This window comes from Coregonus lavaretus (genome assembly GCF_964263955.1).
Source record: "Coregonus lavaretus genome assembly, contig: HAP1_SCAFFOLD_252, whole genome shotgun sequence".
Lineage (NCBI taxonomy): Eukaryota > Metazoa > Chordata > Actinopteri > Salmoniformes > Salmonidae > Coregonus > Coregonus lavaretus.
The window spans coordinates 597501-622505 of NW_028162386.1; the positions used below are offsets into that span (position 1 = coordinate 597501).

Here is a 25005-nt window from a genome sequence, read left to right on the forward strand (position 1 = left end):
AGGGTCAGAGGTGAGGAGTGGGAGGTAAGGGTCAGGGGTGAGGAGTGAGAGGTAAGGGTCAGAGGTGAGGAGTGAGAGGTAAGGGTCAGGGGTCAGAGGTGAGGAGAGGTAAGGGTCAGAGGTGAGGAGTGAGAGGTAAGGGTCAGAGGTGAGGAGAGGTAAGGGTCAGGGGTGAGGAGTGAGAGGTAAGGGTCAGAGGTGAGGAGTGAGAGGTAAGGGTCAGGGGTGAGGAGAGGTAAGGGTCAGAGGTCAGAGGTGAGGAGTGAGAGGTAAGGGTCAGAGGTGAGGAGAGGTAAGGGTCAGAGGTCAGAGGTGAGGAGTGAGAGGTAAGGGTCAGAGGTGAGGAGTGAGAGGTAAGGGTCAGAGGTGAGGAGTGAGAGGTAAGGGTCAGAGGTGAGGAGAGGTAAGGGTCAGAGGTGAGGAGTGAGAGGTAAGGGTCAGAGGTGAGGAGTGAGAGGTAAGGGTCAGAGGTGAGGAGTGAGAGGTAAGGGTCAGAGGTGAGGAGTGAGAGGTAAGGGTCAGAGGTGAGGAGTGAGAGGTAAGGGTCAGAGGTGAGGAGTGGGAGGTAAGGGTCAGAGGTGAGGAGTGAGAGGTAAGGGTCAGAGGTGAGGAGTGAGAGGTAAGGGTCAGAGGTGAGGAGTGAGAGGTAAGGGTCAGAGGTGAGGAGTGAGAGGTAAGGGTCAGAGGTCAGAGGTGAGGAGTGAGAGGTAAGGGTCAGAGGTGAGGAGAGGTAAGGGTCAGAGGTTAGGAGTGAGAGGTAAGGGTCAGAGGTGAGGAGAGGTAAGGGTCAGAGGTCAGAGGTGAGGAGTGAGAGGTAAGGGTCAGAGGTGAGGAGTGAGAGGTAAGGGTCAGAGGTGAGGAGTGAGAGGTAAGGGTCAGAGGTGAGGAGAGGTAAGGGTCAGAGGTCAGAGGTGAGGATTGAGAGGTAAGGGTCAGAGGTGAGGAGAGGTAAGGGTCAGAGGTCAGAGGTGAGGATTGAGAGGTAAGGGTCAGAGGTGAGGAGTGAGAGGTAAGGGTCAGAGGTGAGGAGTGGGAGGTAAGGGTCAGAGGTGAGGAGTGAGAGGTAAGGGTCAGAGGTGAGGAGTGGGAGGTAAGGGTCAGAGGTGAGGAGTGAGAGGTAAGGGTCAGAGGTGAGGAGTGAGAGGTAAGGGTCAGAGGTGAGGAGTGAGAGGTAAGGGTCAGAGGTGAGGAGAGGTAAGGGTCAGAGGTCAGAGGTGAGGAGTGAGAGGTAAGGGTCAGAGGTCAGAGGTGAGGAGTGAGAGGTAAGGGACAGAGGTGAGGAGTGAGAGGTAAGGGTCAGAGGTGAGGAGTGAGAGGTAAGGGTCAGAGGTGAGGAGAGGTAAGGGTCAGAGGTGAGGAGAGGTAAGGGTCAGAGGTGAGGAGAGGTAAGGGTCAGAGGTCAGAGGTGAGGAGTGAGAGGTAAGGGTCAGAGGTGAGGAGTGAGAGGTAAGGGACAGAGGTGAGGAGTGAGAGGTAAGGGTCAGAGGTGAGGAGTGAGAGGTAAGGGTCAGAGGTGAGGAGTGGGAGGTAAGGGTCAGAGGTGAGGAGTGAGAGGTAAGGGTCAGAGGTGAGGAGTGAGAGGTAAGGGTCAGAGGTCAGAGGTGAGGAGTGAGAGGTAAGGATCAGGGGTGAGGAGTGAGAGGTAAGGGTCAGAGGTGAGGAGTGAGAGGTAAGGGTCAGAGGTGAGGAGTGAGAGGTAAGGGTCAGAGGTGAGGAGTGAGAGGTAAGGGTCAGGGGTGAGGAGTGGGAGGTAAGGGTCAGGGGTGAGGAGTGAGAGGTAAGGGTCAGAGGTGAGGAGTGAGAGGTAAGGGTCAGAGGTGAGGAGTGGGAGGTAAGGGTCAGGGGTGAGGAGTGAGAGGTAAGGGTCAGAGGTGAGGAGTGAGAGGTAAGGGTCAGGGGTCAGAGGTGAGGAGAGGTAAGGGTCAGAGGTGAGGAGTGAGAGGTAAGGGTCAGAGGTGAGGAGAGGTAAGGGTCAGAGGTCAGAGGTGAGGAGTGAGAGGTAAGGGTCAGGGGTGAGGAGTGAGAGGTAAGGGTCAGAGGTGAGGAGTGAGAGGTAAGGGTCAGAGGTGAGGAGAGGTAAGGGTCAGAGGTGAGGAGTGAGAGGTAAGAGTCAGAGGTGAGGAGAGGTAAGGGTCAGAGGTCAGAGGTGAGGAGTGAGAGGTAAGGGTCAGAGGTGTGGAGAGGTAAGGGTCAGAGGTGAGGAGTGAGAGGTAAGGGTCAGAGGTCAGAGGTGAGGAGTGAGAGGTAAGGGTCAGAGGTGAGGAGTGAGAGGTAAGGGTCAGAGGTGAGGAGAGGTAAGGGTCAGGGGTCAGAGGTGAGGAGTGAGAGGTAAGGGTCAGAGGTGAGGAGTGAGAGGTAAGGGTCAGAGGTGAGGAGAGGTAAGGGTCAGAGGTGAGGAGTGAGAGGTAAGGGTCAGAGGTGAGGAGAGGTAAGGGTCAGGGGTCAGGGGTGAGGAGTGAGAGGTAAGGGTCAGAGGTGAGGAGTGAGAGGTAAGGGTCAGAGGTGAGGAGAGGTAAGGGTCAGAGGTGAGGAGTGAGAGGTAAGGGTCAGAGGTGAGGAGAGGTAAGGGTCAGAGGTCAGAGGTGAGGAGTGAGAGGTAAGGGTCAGAGGTGAGGAGTGAGAGGTAAGGGTCAGAGGTGAGGAGTGAGAGGTAAGGGTCAGAGGTGAGGAGTGAGAGGTAAGGGTCAGAGGTGAGGAGTGAGAGGTAAGGGTCAGGGGTGAGGAGTGAGAGGTAAGGGTCAGAGGTGAGGAGTGAGAGGTAAGGGTCAGAGGTGAGGAGTGAGAGGTAAGGGTCAGAGGTGAGGAGTGAGAGGTAAGGGTCAGAGGTGAGGAGTGAGAGGTAAGGGTCAGAGGTGAGGAGTGAGAGGTAAGGGTCAGAGGTGAGGAGTGAGAGGTAAGGGTCAGAGGTGAGGAGTGAGAGGTAAGGGTCAGAGGTGAGGAGTGAGAGGTAAGGGTCAGAGGTGAGGAGTGAGAGGTAAGGGACAGAGGTGAGGAGTGAGAGGTAAGGGTCAGAGGTGAGGAGAGGTAAGGGTCAGAGGTCAGAGGTGAGGAGTGAGAGGTAAGGGTCAGAGGTGAGGAGTGAGAGGTAAGGGTCAGAGGTGAGGAGTGAGAGGTAAGGGTCAGAGGTGAGGAGTGAGAGGTAAGGGTCAGAGGTGAGGAGTGAGAGGTGAGGGTCAGAGGTGAGGAGTGAGAGGTAAGGGTCAGAGGTGAGGAGAGGTAAGGGTCAGAGCTCAGAGGTGAGGAGTGAGAGGTAAGGGTCAGAGGTGAGGAGTGAGAGGTAAGGGTCAGAGGTGAGGAGTGAGAGGTAAGGGACAGAGGTGAGGAGTGAGAGGTAAGGGTCAGAGGTGAGGAGAGGTAAGGGTCAGAGGTCAGAGGTGAGGAGTGAGAGGTAAGGGTCAGAGGTGAGGAGTGAGAGGTAAGGGTCAGAGGTGAGGAGTGAGAGGTAAGGGTCAGAGGTGAGGAGAGGTAAGGGTCAGGGGTCAGAGGTGAGGAGAGGTAAGGGTCAGGGGTCAGAGGTCAGAGGTGAGGAGTGAGAGGTAAGGGTCAGAGGTGAGGAGTGAGAGGTAAGGGTCAGAGGTGAGGAGTGAGAGGTAAGGGTCAGAGGTGAGGAGTGAGAGGTAAGGGTCAGAGGTGAGGAGAGGTAAGGGTCAGAGGTCAGAGGTGAGGAGTGAGAGGTAAGGGTCAGAGGTGAGGAGTGAAAGGTAAGGGTCAGGGGTCAGAGGTGAGGAGTGAGAGGTAAGGGTCAGAGGTGAGGAGTGAGAGGTAAGGGTCAGAGGTGAGGAGTGAGAGGTAAGGGTCAGGGGTGAGGAGTGAGAGGTAAGGGTCAGAGGTGAGGAGTGAGAGGTAAGGGTCAGAGGTGAGGAGAGGTAAGGGTCAGAGGTCAGAGGTGAGGAGTGAGAGGTAAGGGTCAGAGGTGAGGAGTGAGAGGTAAGGGACAGAGGTGAGGAGTGAGAGGTAAGGGTCAGAGGTGAGGAGAGGTAAGGGTCAGAGGTCAGAGGTGAGGAGTGAGAGGTAAGGGTCACAGGTGAGGAGTGAGAGGTAAGGGTCAGAGGTGAGGAGTGAAAGGTAAGGGTCAGGGGTCAAAGGTGAGGAGTGAGAGGTAAGGGTCAGGGGTGAGGAGTGAGAGGTAAGGGTCAGAGGTGAGGAGTGAGAGGTAAGGGTCAGGGGTGAGGAGTGAGAGGTAAGGGTCAGAGGTGAGGAGTGAGAGGTAAGGGTCAGAGGTGAGGAGAGGTAAGGGTCAGAGGTCAGAGGTGAGGAGTGAGAGGTAAGGGTCAGAGGTGAGGAGTGAGAGGTAAGGGACAGAGGTGAGGAGTGAGAGGTAAGGGTCAGAGGTGAGGAGAGGTAAGGGTCAGAGGTCAGAGGTGAGGAGTGAGAGGTAAGGGTCAGAGGTGAGGAGTGAGAGGTAAGGGTCAGAGGTGAGGAGTGAGAGGTAAGGGTCAGGGGTGAGGAGTGAGAGGTAAGGGTCAGAGGTGAGGAGTGAGAGGTAAGGGACAGAGGTGAGGAGAGGTAAGGGTCAGAGGTCAGAGGTGAGGAGTGAGAGGTAAGGGTCAGAGGTGAGGAGTGAGAGGTAAGGGTCAGGAGTGATGAGTGAGAGGTAAGGGTCAGAGGTGAGGAGTGAGAGGTAAGGGTCAGGGGTGAGGAGTGAGAGGTAAGGGTCAGAGGTGAGGAGAGGTAAGGGTCAGAGGTGAGGAGTGAGAGGTAAGGGTCAGAGGTGAGGAGTGAGAGGTAAGGGTCAGAGGTGAGGAGTGAGAGGTAAGGGTCAGAGGTCAGAGGTGAGGAGTGAGAGGTAAGGGTCAGAGGTGAGGAGTGAGAGGTAAGGGTCAGAGGTGAGGAGAGGTAAGGGTCAGGGGTCAGAGGTGAGGAGTGAGAGGTAAGGGTCAGAGGTGAGGAGAGGTAAGGGTCAGAGGTGAGGAGTGAGAGGTAAGGGTCAGAGGTGAGGAGAGGTAAGGGTCAGGGGTCAGAGGTGAGGAGTGAGAGGTAAGGGTCAGAGGTGAGGAGTGAGAGGTAAGGGTCAGAGGTGAGGAGTGAGAGGTAAGGGTCAGAGGTGAGGAGTGAGAGGTAAGGGTCAGGGGTGAGGAGTGAGAGGTAAGGGTCAGAGGTGAGGAGTGAGAGGTAAGGGTCAGAGGTCAGAGGTGAGGAGTGAGAGGTAAGGGTCAGAGGTCAGAGGTGAGGAGTGAGAGGTAAGGGTCAGAGGTGAGGAGTGAGAGGTAAGGGTCAGAGGTGAGGAGTGAGAGGTAAGGGTCAGAGGTCAGAGGTGAGGAGTGAGAGGTAAGGGTCAGAGGTGAGGAGAGGTAAGGGTCAGAGGTCAGAGGTGAGGAGTGAGAGGTAAGGGTCAGAGGTGAGGAGTGAGAGGTAAGGGTCAGAGGTGAGGAGTGAGAGGTAAGGGTCAGAGGTGAGGAGAGGTAAGGGTCAGAGGTCAGAGGTGAGGAGTGAGAGGTAAGGGTCAGAGGTGAGGAGTGAGAGGTAAGGGTCAGAGGTGAGGAGTGAGAGGTAAGGGTCAGAGGTGAGGAGAGGTAAGGGTCAGAGGTCAGAGGTGAGGAGTGAGAGGTAAGGGTCAGAGGTGAGGAGTGAGAGGTAAGGGTCAGGGGTGAGGAGTGAGAGGTAAGGGTCAGGGGTCAGAGGTGAGGAGTGAAAGGTAAGGGTCAGAGGTGAGGAGTGAGAGGTAAGGGTCAGAGGTCAGAGGTGAGGAGTGAGAGGTAAGGGACAGAGGTGAGGAGTGAGAGGTAAGGGTCAGAGGTGAGGAGTGAGAGGTAAGGGTCAGGGGTCAGAGGTGAGGAGTGAGAGGTAAGGGTCAGAGGTGAGGAGTGAGAGGTAAGGGTCAGGGGTCAGAGGTGAGGAGTGAGAGGTAAGGGTCAGAGGTGAGGAGTGAGAGGTAAGGGTCAGAGGTGAGGAGTGAGAGGTAAGGGTCAGAGGTCAGAGGTGAGGAGTGAGAGGTAAGGGTCAGGGGTGAGGAGTGAGAGGTAAGGGTCAGAGGTGAGGAGTGAGAGGTAAGGGACAGAGGTGAGGAGTGAGAGGTAAGGGACAGAGGTGAGGAGTGAGAGGTAAGGGTCAGAGGTGAGGAGAGGTAAGGGTCAGAGGTCAGAGGTGAGGAGTGAGAGGTAAGGGTCAGGGGTGAGGAGTGAGAGGTAAGGGTCAGAGGTGAGGAGTGAGAGGTAAGGGTCAGAGGTGAGGAGTGAGAGGTAAGGGTCAGAGGTGAGGAGAGGTAAGGGTCAGAGGTCAGAGGTGAGGAGTGAGAGGTAAGGGTCAGAGGTGAGGAGTGAGAGGTAAGGGTCAGAGGTGAGGAGTGAGAGGTAAGGGTCAGGGGTGAGGAGTGAGAGGTAAGGGTCAGAGGTGAGGAGTGAGAGGTAAGGGACAGAGGTGAGGAGAGGTAAGGGTCAGAGGTCAGAGGTGAGGAGTGAGAGGTAAGGGTCAGAGGTGAGGAGTGAGAGGTAAGGGTCAGAGGTGAGGAGTGAGAGGTAAGGGTCAGGGGTGAGGAGTGAGAGGTAAGGGTCAGGGGTGAGGAGTGAGAGGTAAGGGTCAGGGGTCAGAGGTGAGGAGTGAGAGGTAAGGGTCAGGGGTGAGGAGTGAGAGGTAAGGGTCAGGGGTGAGGAGTGAGAGGTAAGGGTCAGGGGTGAGGAGTGAGAGGTAAGGGTCAGGGGTGAGGAGTGAGAGGTAAGGGTCAGGGGTGAGGAGTGAGAGGTAAGGGTCAGGGGTCAGAGGTGAGGAGTGAGAGGTAAGGGTCAAAGGTGAGGAGTGAGAGGTAAGGGTCAAAGGTGAGGAGTGAGAGGTAAGGGACAGAGGTGAGGAGTGAGAGGTAAGGGTCAGAGGTCAGAGGTGAGGAGTGAGAGGTAAGGGTCAAAGGTGAGGAGTGAGAGGTAAGGGTCAGAGGTGAGGAGTGAGAGGTAAGGGACAGAGGTGAGGAGTGAGAGGTAAGGGTCAGAGGTGAGGAGTGAGAGGTAAGGGTCAGAGGTCAGAGGTGAGGAGTGAGAGGTAAGGGTCAAAGGTGAGGAGTGAGAGGTAAGGGACAGAGGTGAGGAGTGAGAGGTAAGGGTCAGAGGTCAGAGGTGAGGAGTGAGAGGTAAGGGTCAGAGGTGAGGAGTGAGAGGTAAGGGACAGAGGTGAGGAGTGAGAGGTAAGGGTCAGAGGTGAGGAGAGGTAAGGGTCAGAGGTCAGAGGTGAGGAGTGAGAGGTAAGGGACAGAGGTGAGGAGTGAGAGGTAAGGGTCAGAGGTGAGGAGTGAGAGGTAAGGGTCAGAGGTGAGGAGTGAGAGGTAGGGGTCAGAGGTGAGGAGTGAGTTGTAAGGGTCAGAGGTGAGGAGTGAGAGGTAAGGGTCAGAGGTGAGGAGTGAGAGGTAAGGGTCAGGGGTGAGGAGTGAGAGGTAAGGGTCAGAGGTGAGGAGTGAGAGGTAAGGGTCAGGGGTGAGGAGTGAGAGGTAAGGGTCAGAGGTGAGGAGTGAGAGGTAAGGGTCAGAGGTGAGGAGTGAGAGGTAAGGGTCAGAGGTGAGGAGTGAGAGGTAAGGGTCAGGGGTGTTACCGTGGAAGGGCAGCTCCTTGTGATTGGCTACTTGTCTCTTGATGCTCCACCACTTAGATCTGAGCCACTGAGGAGAGCGAACGCTGCTCCACCCCCCTGCTAGCTCCTCCCACTTTAACTCATTCTCATCATCCACATCCAACTCCACTATCCTGTACACACACACACACACACACACACACACACACACACACACACAGTAAGCCAAAAGAAGTAGACTAGATGGACATGGATCCTTTCATCAATAAAGCTGGTTTGAATTCTACATTCTAATAATGTAATTACCCACCACCCAGACACCCACCACCCATCCATCCATCCATCCATCCACCCACCACCCATCCAGACACCCATCCATCCATCCATCCACCCACCACCCATCCATCCATCCACCCACCACCCACCCACCCACCCACCCACCCATCCATCCATCCATCCATCCATCCACCCACACCCCCACCCAGACCCCTCCCTACCTGTGTACTAAGCTGAGATCCTGGTCTTTGGTCCACTCCGTCCCTCCACTCTGTTTCCAGTTGAGGTAGTTGAGCCATTTAGAGCGACACTGTTTCTCCGACCGCGTTCCCACCAGATCAGCTACAGCCGCCCATGACACACCCCCCGTCACCGCACGACCCGGACACACACCCGCCAACGCATACACACTGTCCGATAGACGCCTCTCCTCCTCCTCACTCCACTTCCCTACACACACACACACACACACACACACACACACACAACTGTAAGTCCCGCTTCCTAAAGCATAACCCCTCCAGGATAAAGTGTCTGACCTGTGTTGCAGTCCCGCTTCCTAAAGCATAACCCCTCCAGGATAAAGCGTCTGACCTGTGTTGCAGGTGTCCTTCATCAGTCGGCAGCGGTCTTTAACAGACGAGGCGCTGCGGCCCAGAGCCGCTCCTATAGTGGCCCAGTCATTACCGTGCTTCTGCCTCAACCTGCACACACACACATCCTCAGACTGCTGCACACATTTTTGAACATCTTGGCATGGTTCTGTTATAATCTCCACCCGGCACAGCCAGAAGAGGACTGGCCACCCCTCATAGCCTGGTTCCTCTCTAGGTTTCTTCCTAGGTTTTCGCCTTTCTAGGGAGTTTTTCCTAGCCACCGTGCTTCTACACCTGCATTACTAGCTGTTTGGGGTTTTAGGCTGGGTTTCTGTACAGCACTTCGAGATATTAGCTGATGTAAGAAGGGCTATATAAAATAAAATTGATTGATTGATTGATTGACTGTTTACACATTGTTAGGAGGAAGTGATGTCATACTCACTCTTTCAGCTTGTGGATCTCCTCAGGAGAGTACCTTTATAACAAAAACACACATCAGCTTACACACACACACACACACACACCAAACCACTACAACTCTGTGTGGGAGGTGGGGTGTGTTATGATGATGTCTGTGGGGAGGGGGGGTGTGCTATGATGTGTGTGTGTGGGGAGGGGGGTGAGTACTGACTTGCCCACATGGTTGCGGTTATCGTACATGCGGAGGACTCGTCGATAGACGGCGAACAGCGGTCGGTTCAGACCCCAGGCCACGCTGCGGTAGAAATCCTTACGCTCCTCTTTAGACATCTCAAAGATTATCTCAGCTGGGTCCTCCATACCCCGACCCTACACACACACACACACACACACACACACACACACACACACACACACACGGTCTGAACAAAGCATCACCGGGGGCAAACTACCAGCCCTCCAGGACACCTACAGCACCCGATGTCACAGGAAGGCCAAAAAGATAATCAAGGACAACAACCACCCGAGCCACTGCCTGTTCACCCCGCTATCATCCAGAAGGCGAGGTCAGTACAGGTGCATCAAAGCTGGGACCGAGAGAATGAAAAACAGCTTCTATCTCAAGGCCATCAGACTGTTAAATAGCCATCACTAGCCGGCTACCACCCGGTTCCTCAACCCTGCACCTTAGAGACTGATGCCCCATACACAATACCAGTCAATAGTTTGGACACACCTACTCATTCCAGGGTTTTTCTTAATTTTTTACTATTTTCTACATTGTAGAATAATAGTGAAGACATCAAAACTATGAAATAACACATATGGAATCATGTAGTAACCAAAAATGTGTTAAACAAATCAAAATATTTTTCAGATTTTAGATTCTTCAAAGTAGCCACCCTTTGCACACTTTTGGCATTCTCTCAACCAGCTTCACCTGGAATGCTTTTCCAACAGTCTTGAAGGAGTTCACACATATGCTGAGCACTTGTTGGCTGCTTTTCCTTCACTCTGCGGTCCAACTCATCCCAAACCATCTCAATTGGGTTGAGGTTGGGAGATTGTGAAGGCCAGGTCATCTGATGCAGCACTCCATCACTCTCCTTCTTGGTCAAATAGCCCTTACACAGCCTGGAGGTGTGTTGGGTCATTGTCCTGTTGAAAAACAAATGATAGTCCCACTAAGCCCAAACCAGATGGGATGGCGTATTGCTGCAGAATGCTGTGGTAGCCATGCTGGTTAAGTGTGCCTTGAATTCTAAATAAATCACAGACAGTGTACCAGCAAAGCACCCCCACACCATAACACCACCTCCTCCATGCTTCACGGTGGGAACTACACATGCAGAGATCATTCGTTCACCCACACTGCGTCTCACAAAGACACGGCAGTTGGAACCAAAAATCTCAAATTTGGACACCAGACCAAAGGACAGATTTGCACCGGTCTAATGTCCATTGTTCGTGTTTCTTGGCCCAAGCAAGTCTCTTCTTCTTACTGGTGTCCTTTAGTAGTGGTTTCTTTGCAGCAATTCGACCATGAAGGCCTGATTCACACAGTCTCCTCTGAACAGTTGATGTTGAGATGTGTCTGTTACTTGAACTCTGTGAAGCATTTATTTGGGCTGCAATTTCTGAGGCTGGTAACTCCAATGAACTTATCCTCTGCAGCAGAGGTAACTCTGGGTCTTCCTTTCCTGTGGCGGACCTCATAAGAGCCAGTTTCATCATAGCGCTTGATGGTTTTTGCGACTGCACTTGAAGAAACTTTCAAAGTCCTTGACATTTTACGGATTGACTGACCTTCATGTCTTAAAGTAATGATGGACTGTTTCTCTTTGCTTATTTGAGCTGTTCTTGCCATAATATGAACTTGGTATTTTACCAAATAGAGCTATCTTCTGTATACCCCCCTACCTTGTCACAACACAACTGATTGGCTCAGTTGAAATTCCACAAATTAACTTTTAACAAGGCACACCTGTTAATTGAAATGCATTCCAGGTGACTACCTGATGAAGCTGGTTGAGAGAATGCCAAGAGTGTGCAAAGCTGTCATCAAGGCAAAGGGTGGCTACTTTGAAGAATCTCAAATATAACTTTATTTGTTTAACACTTTTTTGGTTACCACATGATTCCATATGTGTTATTTCATAGTTTTGATGTCTTCACTATTATTCTACAATGTAGAAAATAGTAAAAATAAAGAAAAACCCTGTAATGAGTAGGTGTGTCCAAACTTTAGACTGGTACTGTACATAGACATGGAATCACTGGTCACTTTAATAATGGAACACTAGTCACTTTAATAATGGAACACTAGTCACTTTAATAATGGAACACTAGTCACTTTAATAATGTTTACATACTGCTTTACTCATCTCATATGATTACACTGTATTCTATTCTACTGTATTTTAGTTAATACTCATCCTAATATTAATTCCATTATTTTACTTTTAGATTTGTGTGTATTGTTGTGAATTGTTAGATATTACTGCACTGTTGGAGCTAGAAAGACAAGCATTTCACTACACCTGCAATAACATCTGCTAAACATGTTCATGTAACCAATAACATTTGATTTGATACACACACACACGAACGTGCACACACATGAACGTGCACACAGAAACACACTTGTCCAAAGCAGTACAGACTCCCTAACAGAAGTCACCTGATGGTAACTCTTAACCGTGTGTGTGTGTGTGTGTGTGTGTGTGTGTGTGTGTGTGTGTGTGAGAGTGTGTGTGTGTGTGCGAGTGTGTGTAATAATTATAATAATAATTGGTTATTTAGCAGACGCTCTTATCCAGAGCGACTTACAGGAGCAATTAGGGTTAAGTGCCTTGCTCAAGGGCACATCGACAGATTTTTCACCTAGTCGGCTTGGGGATTAGAACCAGCGACCTTTCGGTTACTGGCACAACGCTCTTAACCACTAAGCTACCTGCCGTGTGTGTGTGCGTGTGTGTGTGTGTGTGTGTGTGTGTGTGTGTGTGTGTGTGTGTGTGTGTGTGTGTGTGTGTGTGTGTGTTGCACCTTGACATATTGTTGGATGTTGCTCATCAGAAGGTCGATCTCCTCTTTAGACCACATGCCTTGTTTCCACTTATGACCTGAGACAAACAACCGATCACAGCCTCTGTTAGCCCACTGACCAATCACAGCCTGCGTAAACCAACTACAAATATATGTAGCTAGCTCAATGTGCATTGTGTGTGTGTGTATATGTGTGTGTGTGTGTGTGTGTGTGTGTGTGTGTAAGTGTGTGTGTGTGTGTGTAAGTGTGTGTGTGCGTGTGTGTGTGTATGTGCGTGTGTGTGTGTGTGTGTGTGTGTGCGCGTGTGTGTGTGTGTGTGAATGTGTATGTGTGTGTGTAAGCGTGTGTAAGTGTGTGTAAGTGTATGTAAGTGTGTGTGTGTGTGTGTGTAAGTGTAAGTGTGTGTGTGTGTGTAAGTGTATGTGTGTGTGTGTGTGTGTGTGTGTGTGTGTGTGTGTGTGTGTGTGTGTGTAAGTGTGTGTAAGTGTGTAAGTGTGTGTGTGTGTGTGTGTGTGTGTGTGTGTGTGTGTGTGTAAGTGTAAGTGTGTGTGTGTGTGTGTGTGTAAGTACCTTTGTTAACCAGTGTATCTTTGTCCTCCTTGGTGGTGAACCAGGCCTGGCTGACAGGAGACATCTCTTCACTGTTCTGAGGATCCTCACCCTGCAGGATCTACACACACACACACACACACACACACACACACACACACACACACACACACACACACTCAGAGAGAGAGAGTAAAGAGGACAGGAGACATCTCTTCACTGTTCTGAGGATCCTCACTCTGCAGGATCTACACACAACACACACACACACACACACACACACACACACACACACACACACACACACACACACACACACACACACACACACACACACACACACACACACACACACACACACACAGAGAGAGAGAGTAAAGAGGACAGGAGACATCTCTTCACTGTTCTGAGGATCCTCACTCTGCAGGATCTACACACAACACACACACACACACACACACACACACACACACACACACACACACACACACACACACACACACACACACACACACACACACACACACACACACACACACACACACACACACACACACACACACACACACACACACACAGAGAGAGAGAGTAAAGAAAAATAAAGAGGACAGGAGAGCAGAGGAGAGGAGAAGAGAAGAGAGGAGAAGAGAATAGAGGAGTCGTGGGAGGCGTTTGTCAGGTACCTGTATCTGGGCCACGCCCTCTTCTGTGATGTCACTGTCGGCGGTGGCGGTCATCGTGACCTCGAAGCTCTCGTCTCCCTCTGCCACTATAGGACATCACACCCTGTCAGCCAACCACAACAGGCAGGGCAGTGTGTGCATGTTTCTGTGTATGTGTGTAACTCACTGGGGAGGGTGACCACGGAGAACTGAGGGGCGGAGTCTGTCTCTGTCTGTTCCTCATTGGTCAGACACAGTCTCTTCTGGATCGGCTCCGAGTCCTCATCTGCACGCGCACACACACACACACACACACACACACACACACACACACACACACACACACACACACACACACACACACACACACACACACACACACACACACACACACACACACACACACACACACACACACACACACACACAGTCATCTGAAAGGAGTTATGTGACATACACTGAGTGGACAAAACATTAAGAACACCTGCTCTTTCCATGACAGACTGACCAGGGGAATCCAGGTGAAAGATATGATCCCTTATTGATGTCACTTGTTAAATCCACTTCAATCAGTCTAAATGAAGGGGAGGAGACAAGTTAAAGAAGGATGTTTAAGCCTTGAGACATGGATTGTGTGTGAGCCATTCAGAGGGTGAACGGGCAAGACAAAAGATTTAAGTGCCTTTGAACGGGGTATGGTAGTAGGTGCCAGGTGCACCGGTTTGTGTCAAGAACTGCAACGCTGCTGGGTTTTTCACACCCAACAGTTTCCCGTGTGTATCAAGAATGGTCCACCACCCAAAGGACATCCAGCCAACTTGACACAACTGTGGGAAGCATTGGAGTCAACATGAGCCAGCATCCCTGTGGAACGCTTTCGACACCTTGTAGAATCCAAGCCCCGATGAATTAAGGCTGTTCTGAGGGCAAAAGTAAGGGGGTGCAACTCAACATTAGGAAGGTGTTCTTAATGTTTGGTATACTCAGTGTATACCCAACATCAACGCGTGTATGTTCCCATGTGGAAGACAATGGGCGCGTTCGACATTGAAGCCGACTTTAAAGGTGAGTCAAGACTGACTGATCTACAAATCACCCTGCATCATAACTAACCACCCTGCATCATAACTAACCACCCTGCATCATAACTAACCACCCTGCATCAAAACTAACCACCCTGCATCATAACTAACCACCCTGCATCATAACTAACCACCCTGCATCATAACTAACCACCCTGCATCATAACTAACCACCCTGCATCATAACTAACCGCCCTGCATCATAACTAACCGCCCTGCATCATAACTAACCACCCTGCATCATAACTAACCACCCTGTATCATAATGAACTGCCCTGCATCATAACTAATCACCCTGCATCATAACTAATCACCCTGCATCATAACTAATCACCCTGCATCATAACTAACCACCCTGCATCATAACTAATCACCCTGCATCATAACTAATCACCCTGCATCATAACTAACCACCCTGCATCATAACTAATCACCCTGCATCATAACTAATCACCCTGCATCATAACTAACCACCCTGCATCATAACTAACCGCCCTGCATCATAACTAACCACCCTGCATCATAACTAACCACCCTGCATCATAACTAACCACCCTGCATCATAACTAACCACCCTGTATCATAATGAACTGCCCTGCATCATAACTAATCACCCTGCATCATAACTAATCACCCTGCATCATAACTAATCACCCTGCATCATAACTAACCACCCTGCATCATAACTAATCACCCTGCATCATAACTAACCACCCTGCATCATAACTAATCACCCTGCATCATAACTAATCACCCTGCATCATAACTAACCACCCTGCATCATAACTAATCACCCTGCATCATAACTAACCACCCTGTATCATAATGAACTGCCCTGCATCATAACTAATCACCCTGCATCATAACTAATCACCCTGCATCATAACTAATCACCCTGCATCATAACTAACCACCCTGCATCATAACTAATCACCCTGCATCATAACTAATCACCCTGCATCATAACTAACCACCCTGCATCATAACTAATCACCCTGCATCATAACTAACCACCCTGCATCATAACTAACCGCCCTGCATCATAACTAACCACCCTGCATCATAACTAACCACCCTGCATCATAACTAACCACCCTGCATCATAACTAACCACCCTGTATCATAATGAACTGCCCTGCATCATAACTAATCACCCTGCATCATAACTAATCACCCTGCATCATAACTAACCACCCTGCATCAAAACTAACCACCCTGCATCATAACTAATCACCCTGCATCATAACTAACCACCCTGCATCATAACTAACCACCCTGCATCATAACTAACCACCCTGTATCATAATGAACTGCCCTGCATCATAACTAATCACCCTGCATCATAACTAACCACCCTGCATCATAACTAATCACCCTGCATCATAACTAATCACCCTGCATCATAACTAACCACCCTGCATCATAACTAATCACCCTGCATCATAACTAATCACCCTGCATCATAATGAACTGCCCTGCATCATAAATAGCTACTCAATATTATTTGTACATCAGTCAGTCAGTCAATTTACCCATGATACATCACGGTTTTGATTCTCTCGAACACGGCCAATGTGTGTGTTACTGTATGGAAGATAATGTGTGTGTGTGTGTGTGTGTGTGTGTGTGTGTGTGTGTGTGTGTGTGTGTGTTACCGTGTGGAAGATAATGTGTGTGTGTGTGTGTTACCGTGCGTAGGACAGTGTAGTATGATACTGCCGTCACTGTCCTGGGTGAGCGTGACAGAGTTGACAGACTCCAGGGTCACTGAGTCCTCGTCTCCCCCTGTGCTCATCCTGAAACACACACACACTTCAACTACACTGATAGCATGCGTGTCAAGAAAGATGCCATTTATAATAATTTATCACATTTAGATGGGCAGTACAACAAGGAAATAGGACACAAGCAAATAGGACAAAAAGAGGACCAGGATCTGGATCAGTGAATCTCTCAACTGAGTCAAATATAACTAACTGTGTGCTGTGAATATCATGTAGCTAGCTGAGCCTGTGAATATCATGTAGCTAGCTGGGCCTGTGAATACCATGTAACTAGCTGAGCCTGTGAATACCATGTAGCTAGCTGGGCCTGTGGATATCATGTAACTAGCTGAGCCTGTGAATACCATGTAGCTAGCTGAGCCTGTGAATATCATGTAGCTAGCTGGGCCTGTGAATACCATGTAACTAGCTGAGCCTGTGAATACCATGTAGCTAGCTGAGCCTGTGGATATCATGTAGCTAGCTGGGCCTGTGGATACCATGTAACTAGCTGAGCCTGTGAATACCATGTAGCTAGCTGAGCCTGTGGATATCATGTAGCTAGCTGGGCCTGTGGATATCATGTAGCTAGCTGAGCCTGTGAATATCATGTAGCTAGCTGAGCCTGTGGATATCATGTAGCTAGCTGAGCCTGTGAATATCATGTAGCTAGCTGAGCCTGTGAATTCTATGTAACTAGCTGAGCCTGTGAATATCATGTAGCTAGCTGGGCCTGTGAATATCATGTAGCTAGCTGAGCCTGTGAATATCATGTAGCTAGCTGAGCCTGTGGATATCATGTAGCTAGCTGAGCCTGTGAATATCATGTAGCTAGCTGAGCCTGTGAATATCATGTAGCTAGCTGAGCCTGTGAATATCATGTAGCTAGCTGAGCCTGTGAATTCTATGTAACTAGCTGAGCCTGTGAATATCATGTAGCTAGCTGGGCCTGTGAATATCATGTAGCTAGCTGAGCCTGTGAATATCATGTAGCTAGCTGAGCCTGTGGATATCATGTAGCTAGCTGAGCCTGTGAATATCATGTAGCTAGCTGAGCCTGTGAATATCATGTAGCTAGCTGAGCCTGTGAATTCTATGTAACTAGCTGAGCCTGTGAATATCATGTAGCTAGCTGGGCCTGTGAATATCATGTAGCTAGCTGAGCCTGTGAATATCATGTAGCTAGCTGAGCCTGTGGATATCATGTAGGTAGCTGGGCCTGTGAATATCATGTAGCTAGCTGAGCCTGTGAATATCATGTAGCTAGCTGAGCCTGTGAATATCATGTAGCTAGCTGAGCCTGTGAATATCATGTAGCTAGCTGAGCCTGTGAATTCTATGTAACTAGCTGAGCCTGTGAATATCATGTAGCTAGCTGGGCCTGTGAATATCATGTAGCTAGCTGAGCCTGTGAATATCATGTAGCTAGCTGAGCCTGTGAATGCCATGTAGCTAGCTGAGCCTGTGAATACCATGTAGCTAGCTGAGCCTGTGGATATCATGTAGCTAGCTGAGCCTGTGGATATCATGTAGCTAGCTGAGCCTGTGAATATCATGTAGCTAGCTGAGCCTGTGAATATCATGTAGCTAGCTGAGCCTGTGGATATCATGTAGCTAGCTGAGCCTGTGAATATCATGTAGCTAGCTGAGTCTGTGAATATAATGTAGGGTGCCTGTGAATATCATGTAGGGAAGCTGTTAATATCATGTAGCTAGTTGTGAATACCATGTAGGGTAGCTATGAATAGCATGTATCTAGCTGTGAATATCATGTAGCTAGCTGAGCCTGTGAATACCATGTAGCTAGCTGAGCCTGTGGATATCATGTAGCTAGCTGAGCCTGTGGATATAATGTAGCTAGCTGAGCCTGTGAATATCATGTAGCTAGCTGAGCCTGTGAATATCATGTAGCTAGCTGAGCCTGTGGATATCATGTAGCTAGCTGAGCCTGTGAATATCATGTAGCTAGCTGAGCCTGTGAATATCATGTAGCTAGCTGAGCCTGTGAATATCATGTAGGTAGCTGAGCCTGTGAATACCATGTAGCTAGCTGAGCCTGTGGATATCATGTAGCTAGCTGAGCCTGTGGATATCATGTAGCTAGCTGAGCCTGTGGATATCATGTAGCTAGCTGAGCCTGTGGATATCATGTAGCTAGCTGAGCCTGTGGATATCATGTAGGGTAGCTGAGCCTGTGGATATCATGTAGGGTTGCTGAGCCTGTGGATATCATGTAGGGTTGCTTGTTTAGCCCCTGATCAGTGCATGACAGGAGGAGACGAGTGAAGGAAGCCAACTAACTAATAGGAATGAGATGCACCCAGTCGTAGTAGTAGCACTAGCTACCTGCTAGCTAATGCACTTGGGCTAAAACACGAATTATTTAGCTAGCTAGCTTCGTTCTTTAAGTAAGGCTTTTACAGCTGTGTCGAGGTCAAAATAGTGGCTTTGCAACAACGGCAACATCAAATCACCTTTTATTTGTCACATGCTTCGTAAACAACAGGTGTAGACTAACAGTGAAACGCTTACGGGCCCTTCCCAACAATGCAGAGAAAAATATGGATAAATAAAGAGGAATAAATACACAATGAACAACGATAACTTGGCCATATACACGGGGTACCAGTACCGAGTCAATGTGCAGGGGTACGAGGTTATTGAGGTAGATATGTACATATAGGTAGGGGTAAAGTGACTAGGCAACAGGATAGATAATAAATAGTAACAGTTGAGGTAGATATGTACATACAGGTAGGTGTAAAGTGACTAGGCAACAGGATAGATATTTTACACAGCCAGGCTTTTAGCGGTTGGAGGCCCTGTGCTGGTAGTTAACGTTAGCCATAGCACATAATGCTAACTAGCTTGCATGCCAGCTAAATGAAAGAAGACGAAAAGTCTCCGACGCCATGTTAGTTCAGAAATTGCAGCTCTTGGTGTCTACGCAGTAGGGTCGACATTTCAGCGTTTTATTCTGCGTTGTGTTTATGTTGCAGCTCGTTTCATTGGCTCTATCCTTTTACCACATCGAGCCCCAAGCAGAAACTGAATTATACGTTTGATTTTGTTACTTACTTCCTGTTTTTGGTCCGGGCACTTCGGAGAGACCAGGATGGAGGCAAATGCCAGGATGGAGAACCACTCTGGTGGGGTTTCCGCTAGATAAGACAGCCACAAAAGCAAAATCGTAAAAAATCATGAACAAAAAAAAGGTCTTAATTTAAGGTTAGGTATATGGTTAGCAGTGTTTGTTTTAAAATCAGATTTTAAGAAGATACATTGTAGAAATAGGCGGGGGGGGGGGTTATGACTTTGTGGCTGTGTTAACTAGTGACGACCCTCTGATAGAGAAGGCATGAGGGTTGCCAGATAAGGACGGGAAACTGAGTTTCTACAGTTGCTTTGGTCAGAGAGGAAGAGGCAAAGTGAGAAGTTTTACTCAGGCCGAAATATGTCACGATCTCTCTCTATGGCCTGTTGTTGACACGTATCTGCCCTCTCATTGGCTAGAATGGTCCCACCAGATCTTGCCTCCTCCCACCTGCCTTCCATCTTTGAGGACATATATTTTCATTGTTAGAGCAGGGGGGGGGGTAGTAGAGGGATTGGCCAACAAGTGATATACAGCTGTGGAAAACATTAAGAGACCATTGCACATTCTTCTCAAATCAGCATCTCTACATGTATGACAGCCATTCCATTCCAGTGTCTGTTGAATTCCAACACAGGCACACCTCATTCTACTGAATTAGGTACTGATTAGGTGATCACCTGAACTAAATCTTATTTAACGAGGAAAAGTATAAAAACCACTGCTGTGGTCATCACTATCCTCTTGCAATAGGACCAGCTGGATGGCAAAAACAGTGCTAATAGTACCTCAAAAGTAATATGAATCAAAAAATAACTATTGACCATGCCAAAAGAGTTGAAAAGGAAAGTTTTGAGTGAGGAAAAGAAGGGTTCAATTCTGGCTTTACTGGCAGAGGGATACAGTGAGCGTCAGGTTGCTTCCATCCTTAAAATGTAAAAGACGGCGGTTCATAAGAACAAGGTCAAGCAGCAGACATTGGGGACAACAAAGCTACAGACCGGCAGAGGGCGAAAACGACTCTCTACTGACCGGCATGACCACCAACTCATTCGAATGTCACGCAACAACCGTAGGATGACATCAAGTGACCTACAAAAAGAATGGCAAACATCAGCTGGGGTGAAGTGCACGGCGAGGACGGCTCGAAACAGGCTCCTAGGGGCAGGGCTGAAGTCGTGCAAAGCTAGAAAAAAGCCCTTCATCAATGAGAAGCAAAGAAGAGCCAGGCTGAGGTTTGCAAAAGACCATAAGGATTGGACCGTAGAGGACTGGAGTAAGGTCATCTTCTCTGATGAGTCCAATTTTCAGCTTTGCCCAACACCTGGTCGTCTAATGGTTAAACGGAGACCTGGAGAGGCCTACAAGCCACAGTGTCTCGCACCCACTGTGAAATTTGGTGGAGGATCGGTGATGATCTGGGGGTGCTTCAGCAAGGCTGGAATCGGGCAGATTTGTCTTTGTGAAGGATGCATGAATCAAGCGACGTACAAGGTTGTCCTGGAAGAAAACGTGCTTCTTTTTGCTCTGACATTGTTCCCCAACTCTGAGGATTGGTTTTTCCAGAAGGGCAATGCGCCATGCCACACAGCCAGGTCAATCAAGGTGTGGATGGAGGACCACCAGATCAAGACCCTGTCATGGCCAGCCCAATCTCCAGACCTGAACCCCATTGAACATTTCTGGAATGTGATCAAGAGGAAGATGGATGGTCACAAGCCATCAAACAAAGCCGAGCTGCTTGAATGTTTGTGCCAGGAGTGGCATAAAGTCACCCAACATCAATGTGAAAGACTGGTGGAAAGCATGCCAAGACGCATGAAAGCTGTGATTGAAAATCAGGGTTATTCCACCAAATTATGATTTCTGAACTCTTCCTAAGTTAAAACATTAGTATTGTGTTGTTTAAAAATGAACATGAACTTATTTTCTTTGCATTATTCGAGGTCTGACAACACTGCATCTTTTTTGTTATTTTGACCAGTTGTCATTTTCTGCAAAGAAATGCTCTAAATGACAATATTTTTATTTGGAATTTGGTAGAAATGTTGTCAGTAGTTTATAGAATAAAACAACATTTTTAATTTTACCGAAACACATACCTATAAATAGTAAAACCAGAGAAACGTATAATTTTGCAGTGGTCTCTTAATTTTTTTCCACAGCTGTATGTTTCAGTAAGATTGGATTTTTAGCATTTATAGCAATGGTTATTATTTGTACTGCAGGGATGGAACGTAAGTCGAAGAAAATTATTATAATAAAATTGAGGTTGTGGTGGCAGCTGCAGAGAGGTATTTGGGTGGCCGAGACTTGACATCAGAAGAGTTACAGGGAGTGTTGAGTGGTGATTTCAGGTTGAGGGCATGAGGTAGGAGTGAGTATATTTAAATAGTGGAGTAGGGTGGTGTTAATTATTAATAATATTTTTGAATTTGTGAGTGTAGTGTTAGATGGTAGGGTATTTCTTTATTTTATTTTTCAAGCAAAATATAAAGGGAGTGCACCAGTCTAGTAGGCGGCGGTAATGCAGCGAATTGGATGCCAACCGCCGTTACACCTCATCGAAGAAGGTTCAAATCTAAAGGTGTCCTACAAACTACAGGTCTCCAAACTGTCAACAGATATCAACAAAATAAAATGAAACATTTGTTTATGATTTTGTAGTGGGACAACGTTTCCATCTAGAATAATTCAAGAAATAAACTTATCTGGCAACCCGGAGCATTCCCATTGGTCCATTGTCAGTCATCGGACTAGAAACATTTACGGTATCAACGATTTTTGAAAGCGTTCTAACACGTCGGGGAGAAAGTACATATAAATCACGTATTTGATCAATAATAAATATTGTATTATGGAGGATTCTGTGTTAACTCATTTACAACTTGCAATCAACTCAGACACACACCTGATCCCATCAAATATAAATCCAAGTGGAATCAGGTACCTGCTTGTGATTTATTGGAAGGAAAGCTTGGAGCAAATTCATCAAGGGACACAGTATTACAATTTAATAGATTGTATTTGTGTAAATATAATAAGGCTTTAACAGAGGATTTGATAGGATAGATAAACTGAAATAACTGAACTATGAATATGATTAAATATATTGTTCTCTAGTGTGTGTGTGTGTGTTGTCCAGGTGGAGGCCCTATTTGTATTTATTATGGATCCCCATTAGTTCCTGCCAAGGCAGCAGCTACTCTTCCTGGGGTTTATTATGGATCCCCATTAGTTCCTGCCAAGGCAGCAGCTACTCTTCCTGGGGTTTATTATGGATCCCCATTAGTTCCTGCCAAGGCAGCAGCTACTCTTCCTGGGGTTTATTATGGATCCCCATTAGTTCCTGCCAAGGCAGCGGCTACTCTTCCTGGGGTTTATTATGGATCCCCATTAGTTCCTGCCAAGGCAGCAGCTACTCTTCCTGGGGTTTATTATGGATCCCCATTAGTTCCTGCCAAGGCAGCAGCTACTCTTCCTGGGGTTTATTATGGATCCCCATTAGTTTCTGCCGAGGCAGCAGCTACTCTTCCTGGGGTTTATTATGGATCCCCATTAGTTCCTGCCGAGGCAGCAGCTACTCTTCCTGGGGTTTATTATGGATCCCCATTAGTTCCTGCCGAGGCAGCAGCTACTCTTCCTGGGGTTTATTATGGATCCCCATTAGGTCCTGCCAAGGCAGCAGCTACTCTTCCTTGGGTTTATTATGGATCCCCATTAGTTCCTGCCAAGGCAGCAGCTACTCTTCCTGGGGTTTATTATGGATCCCTATTAGTTCCTGCCAAGGCAGCAGCTACTCTTCCTGGGGTTTATTATGGATCCCCATTAGTTCCTGCCGAGGCAGCAGCTACTCTTCCTGGGGTTTATTAAGGATCCCCATTAGTTCCTGCCAAGGCAGCAGCTACTCTTCCTGGGGTTTATTATGGATCCCCATTAGTTCCTGCCAAGGCAGCAGCTACTCTTCCTGGGGTTTATTATGGATCCCCATTAGTTTCTGCCAAGGCAGCAGCTACTCTTCCTTGGGGTTTATTAAGGATCCCCATTAGTTCCTGCCAAGGCAGCAGCTACTCTTCCTGGGGTTTATTATGGATCCCCATTAGTTCCTGCCAAGGCAGCAGCTACTCTTCCTGGGGTTTATTATGGATCCCCATTAGTTCCTGCCAAGGCAGCAGCTACTCTTCCTGGGGTTTATTATGGATCCCCATTAGTTCCTGCCAAGGCAGCAGCTACTCTTCCTGGGGTCCAGCAAAATGTAAGGCAGTTACACACTTTTAAAAACATTACAATACATTCACAACATATTAAGTGTGTTCCCTCAGGCCCCTACTCTACTACCACATATCTACAACACAAAATCCATGTTTACATGTGTGTATAGTGTGTATGTTATCATGTGTGTGTGTGTATATCCAATATCCAATCCAAGATGGCGGAGTAGTGCAGTTGTGTTTTTATCGTATGTCTGTAAATGTCTGTAAATAGCCTGTAAATACCCTATTTTTCGTACATATTTCCCTATCAGACTTTTCATCCTTCTACAAGATATACTTTCCTGCAACCCGCCTCACTCAATGTGGAACGGATTCTATTATTGACTTACCTTTATCTAGAATCTAGAATCTCCAGTTGAAACTAGCTAGCCAGCTAACTAGCTACTTGCTATTAGCCACAGCTAGCGGTGTTTCACCCAGAACATTGGAATTTTTTTCTGAGGGATTAATTTTAATCACTGGACATTGATCACCGGATATTCGGCCAGTCTGCACAGCGCGTTATCGACCCAGAACATATCAGTTTTTCCGCCGGAATCACTGAATCACTGGACCTTTAACTCCGGATTCGTCGCTACCAGCTAGCTACAACAAAACGGACGCTGTGGTCTGGCTAATCATCCTGAGCTAGGCCCATCTCCCGGCTATCTACCTCTCTGTCAACCGGACGGGACCACCTAGTGTTGACACGGAGCCCCGCCGATCCTACACGACTGGTCTGCGGACGAAATCGTCTGATGTGGTTACGACGTTAACCACGAAGATTCCATCCATCTGCTAGCCCTGGCCCGCTAGCACACGCTAGCCGTGGCCTCTTACTAGTGCTTCACCACCGGACCTTATGATAACTCAGCTATACAGCTGATATCTGCTGGACTGTTCCTTTTTACGGTACTACATCCTGTTTATGTTTAGCCTCAGCCCAAACATGGTTAGTTTATTGTTGTTTCGGTTATTTCTAATTGTACTATATCACTGTAGACCCCCCAGCCTAGCTAAACCTGCCTTAGATAGCTACTTTGCCCCTCCCCCTATACACGCGGAGACCGACTCAATTGATGCCTCCAGCGATGCTATCTCTTTCATTGTTACCCAACGCTTAGGTTTACCTCCACTTTACTCATATCCTTCCATATCCTTGTCTGTACATAATGCCCTGAATCTTTTCTATAACACCCGGAAATCTGCCCCCTTTATTCTATGTACCCAACGCACTAGAAGACCAGTTCTTAAAGCCTTTAGCCGTATCCTTATTCTAGTCCTCCTCTGTTCCTCTGGTGATGTAGAGGCTAACCCAGGCCCTGCAGCCCTCAGTATCACTCATACTCCCCAGGCGCTATCATTTGATGACTTCTGTAATCGCAAAAGTCTTGGTTTCTTGCACATAAATATCAGAAGTCTACTTCCTAAGTTTGAGTTATTCACTGCGTTAGCACACTCTGCCAACCCTGATCTTCTAGCAGTGTCTGAATCCTGGCTCAGGAAGGCCACCAAAAATTCTGAAATTTTCGTCCCCAACTATAACATTTTCCGTCTAGATAGAACTGCCAAAGGGGGTGGAGTTGCAATCTACTGTAGAGATAGCCTGCAGAGCTCTATCATACTATCAAGGTCTGTGCCCAAACAGTTTGAGCTTCTACTTCTAAAAATCCACCTTTCCAGAAATAAGTCTCTCACTGTTGCCGCTTGCTACAGACCCCCCTCAGCCCCCAGCTGTGCCCTGGACACCATATGTGAATTGATTGCCCC

At 48.4% G+C, this 25005-nt stretch overlaps 1 protein-coding gene across 2 annotated transcripts in view; it reads right to left on the reverse strand.

Moving 5' to 3' along the window:
• The window catches only part of LOC311119308 (cyclin-D-binding Myb-like transcription factor 1), a 32143-nt gene extending 13117 nt beyond the window's left edge, over positions 1-19026 (reverse strand). For both annotated transcript variants that reach the window (XM_084194030.1, XM_084194029.1), the window contains exons 1-11: positions 18967-19026; positions 15815-15921; positions 13231-13329; positions 13065-13150; positions 12403-12502; positions 11832-11908; positions 8998-9155; positions 8809-8841; positions 8362-8471; positions 7989-8217; positions 7513-7664 (exon numbers count right to left, since the gene is read on the reverse strand). In XM_084194030.1, coding sequence (XP_084050156.1) covers positions 7513-7664; positions 7989-8217; positions 8362-8471; positions 8809-8841; positions 8998-9155; positions 11832-11908; positions 12403-12502; positions 13065-13150; positions 13231-13329; positions 15815-15920 — 1150 coding nt within the window. In that variant the 5' untranslated portion in view covers position 15921; positions 18967-19026. The remainder of the gene's footprint in view (positions 1-7512; positions 7665-7988; positions 8218-8361; positions 8472-8808; positions 8842-8997; positions 9156-11831; positions 11909-12402; positions 12503-13064; positions 13151-13230; positions 13330-15814; positions 15922-18966) is intronic.
• Positions 19027-25005: the final 5979 nt, after the last annotated feature.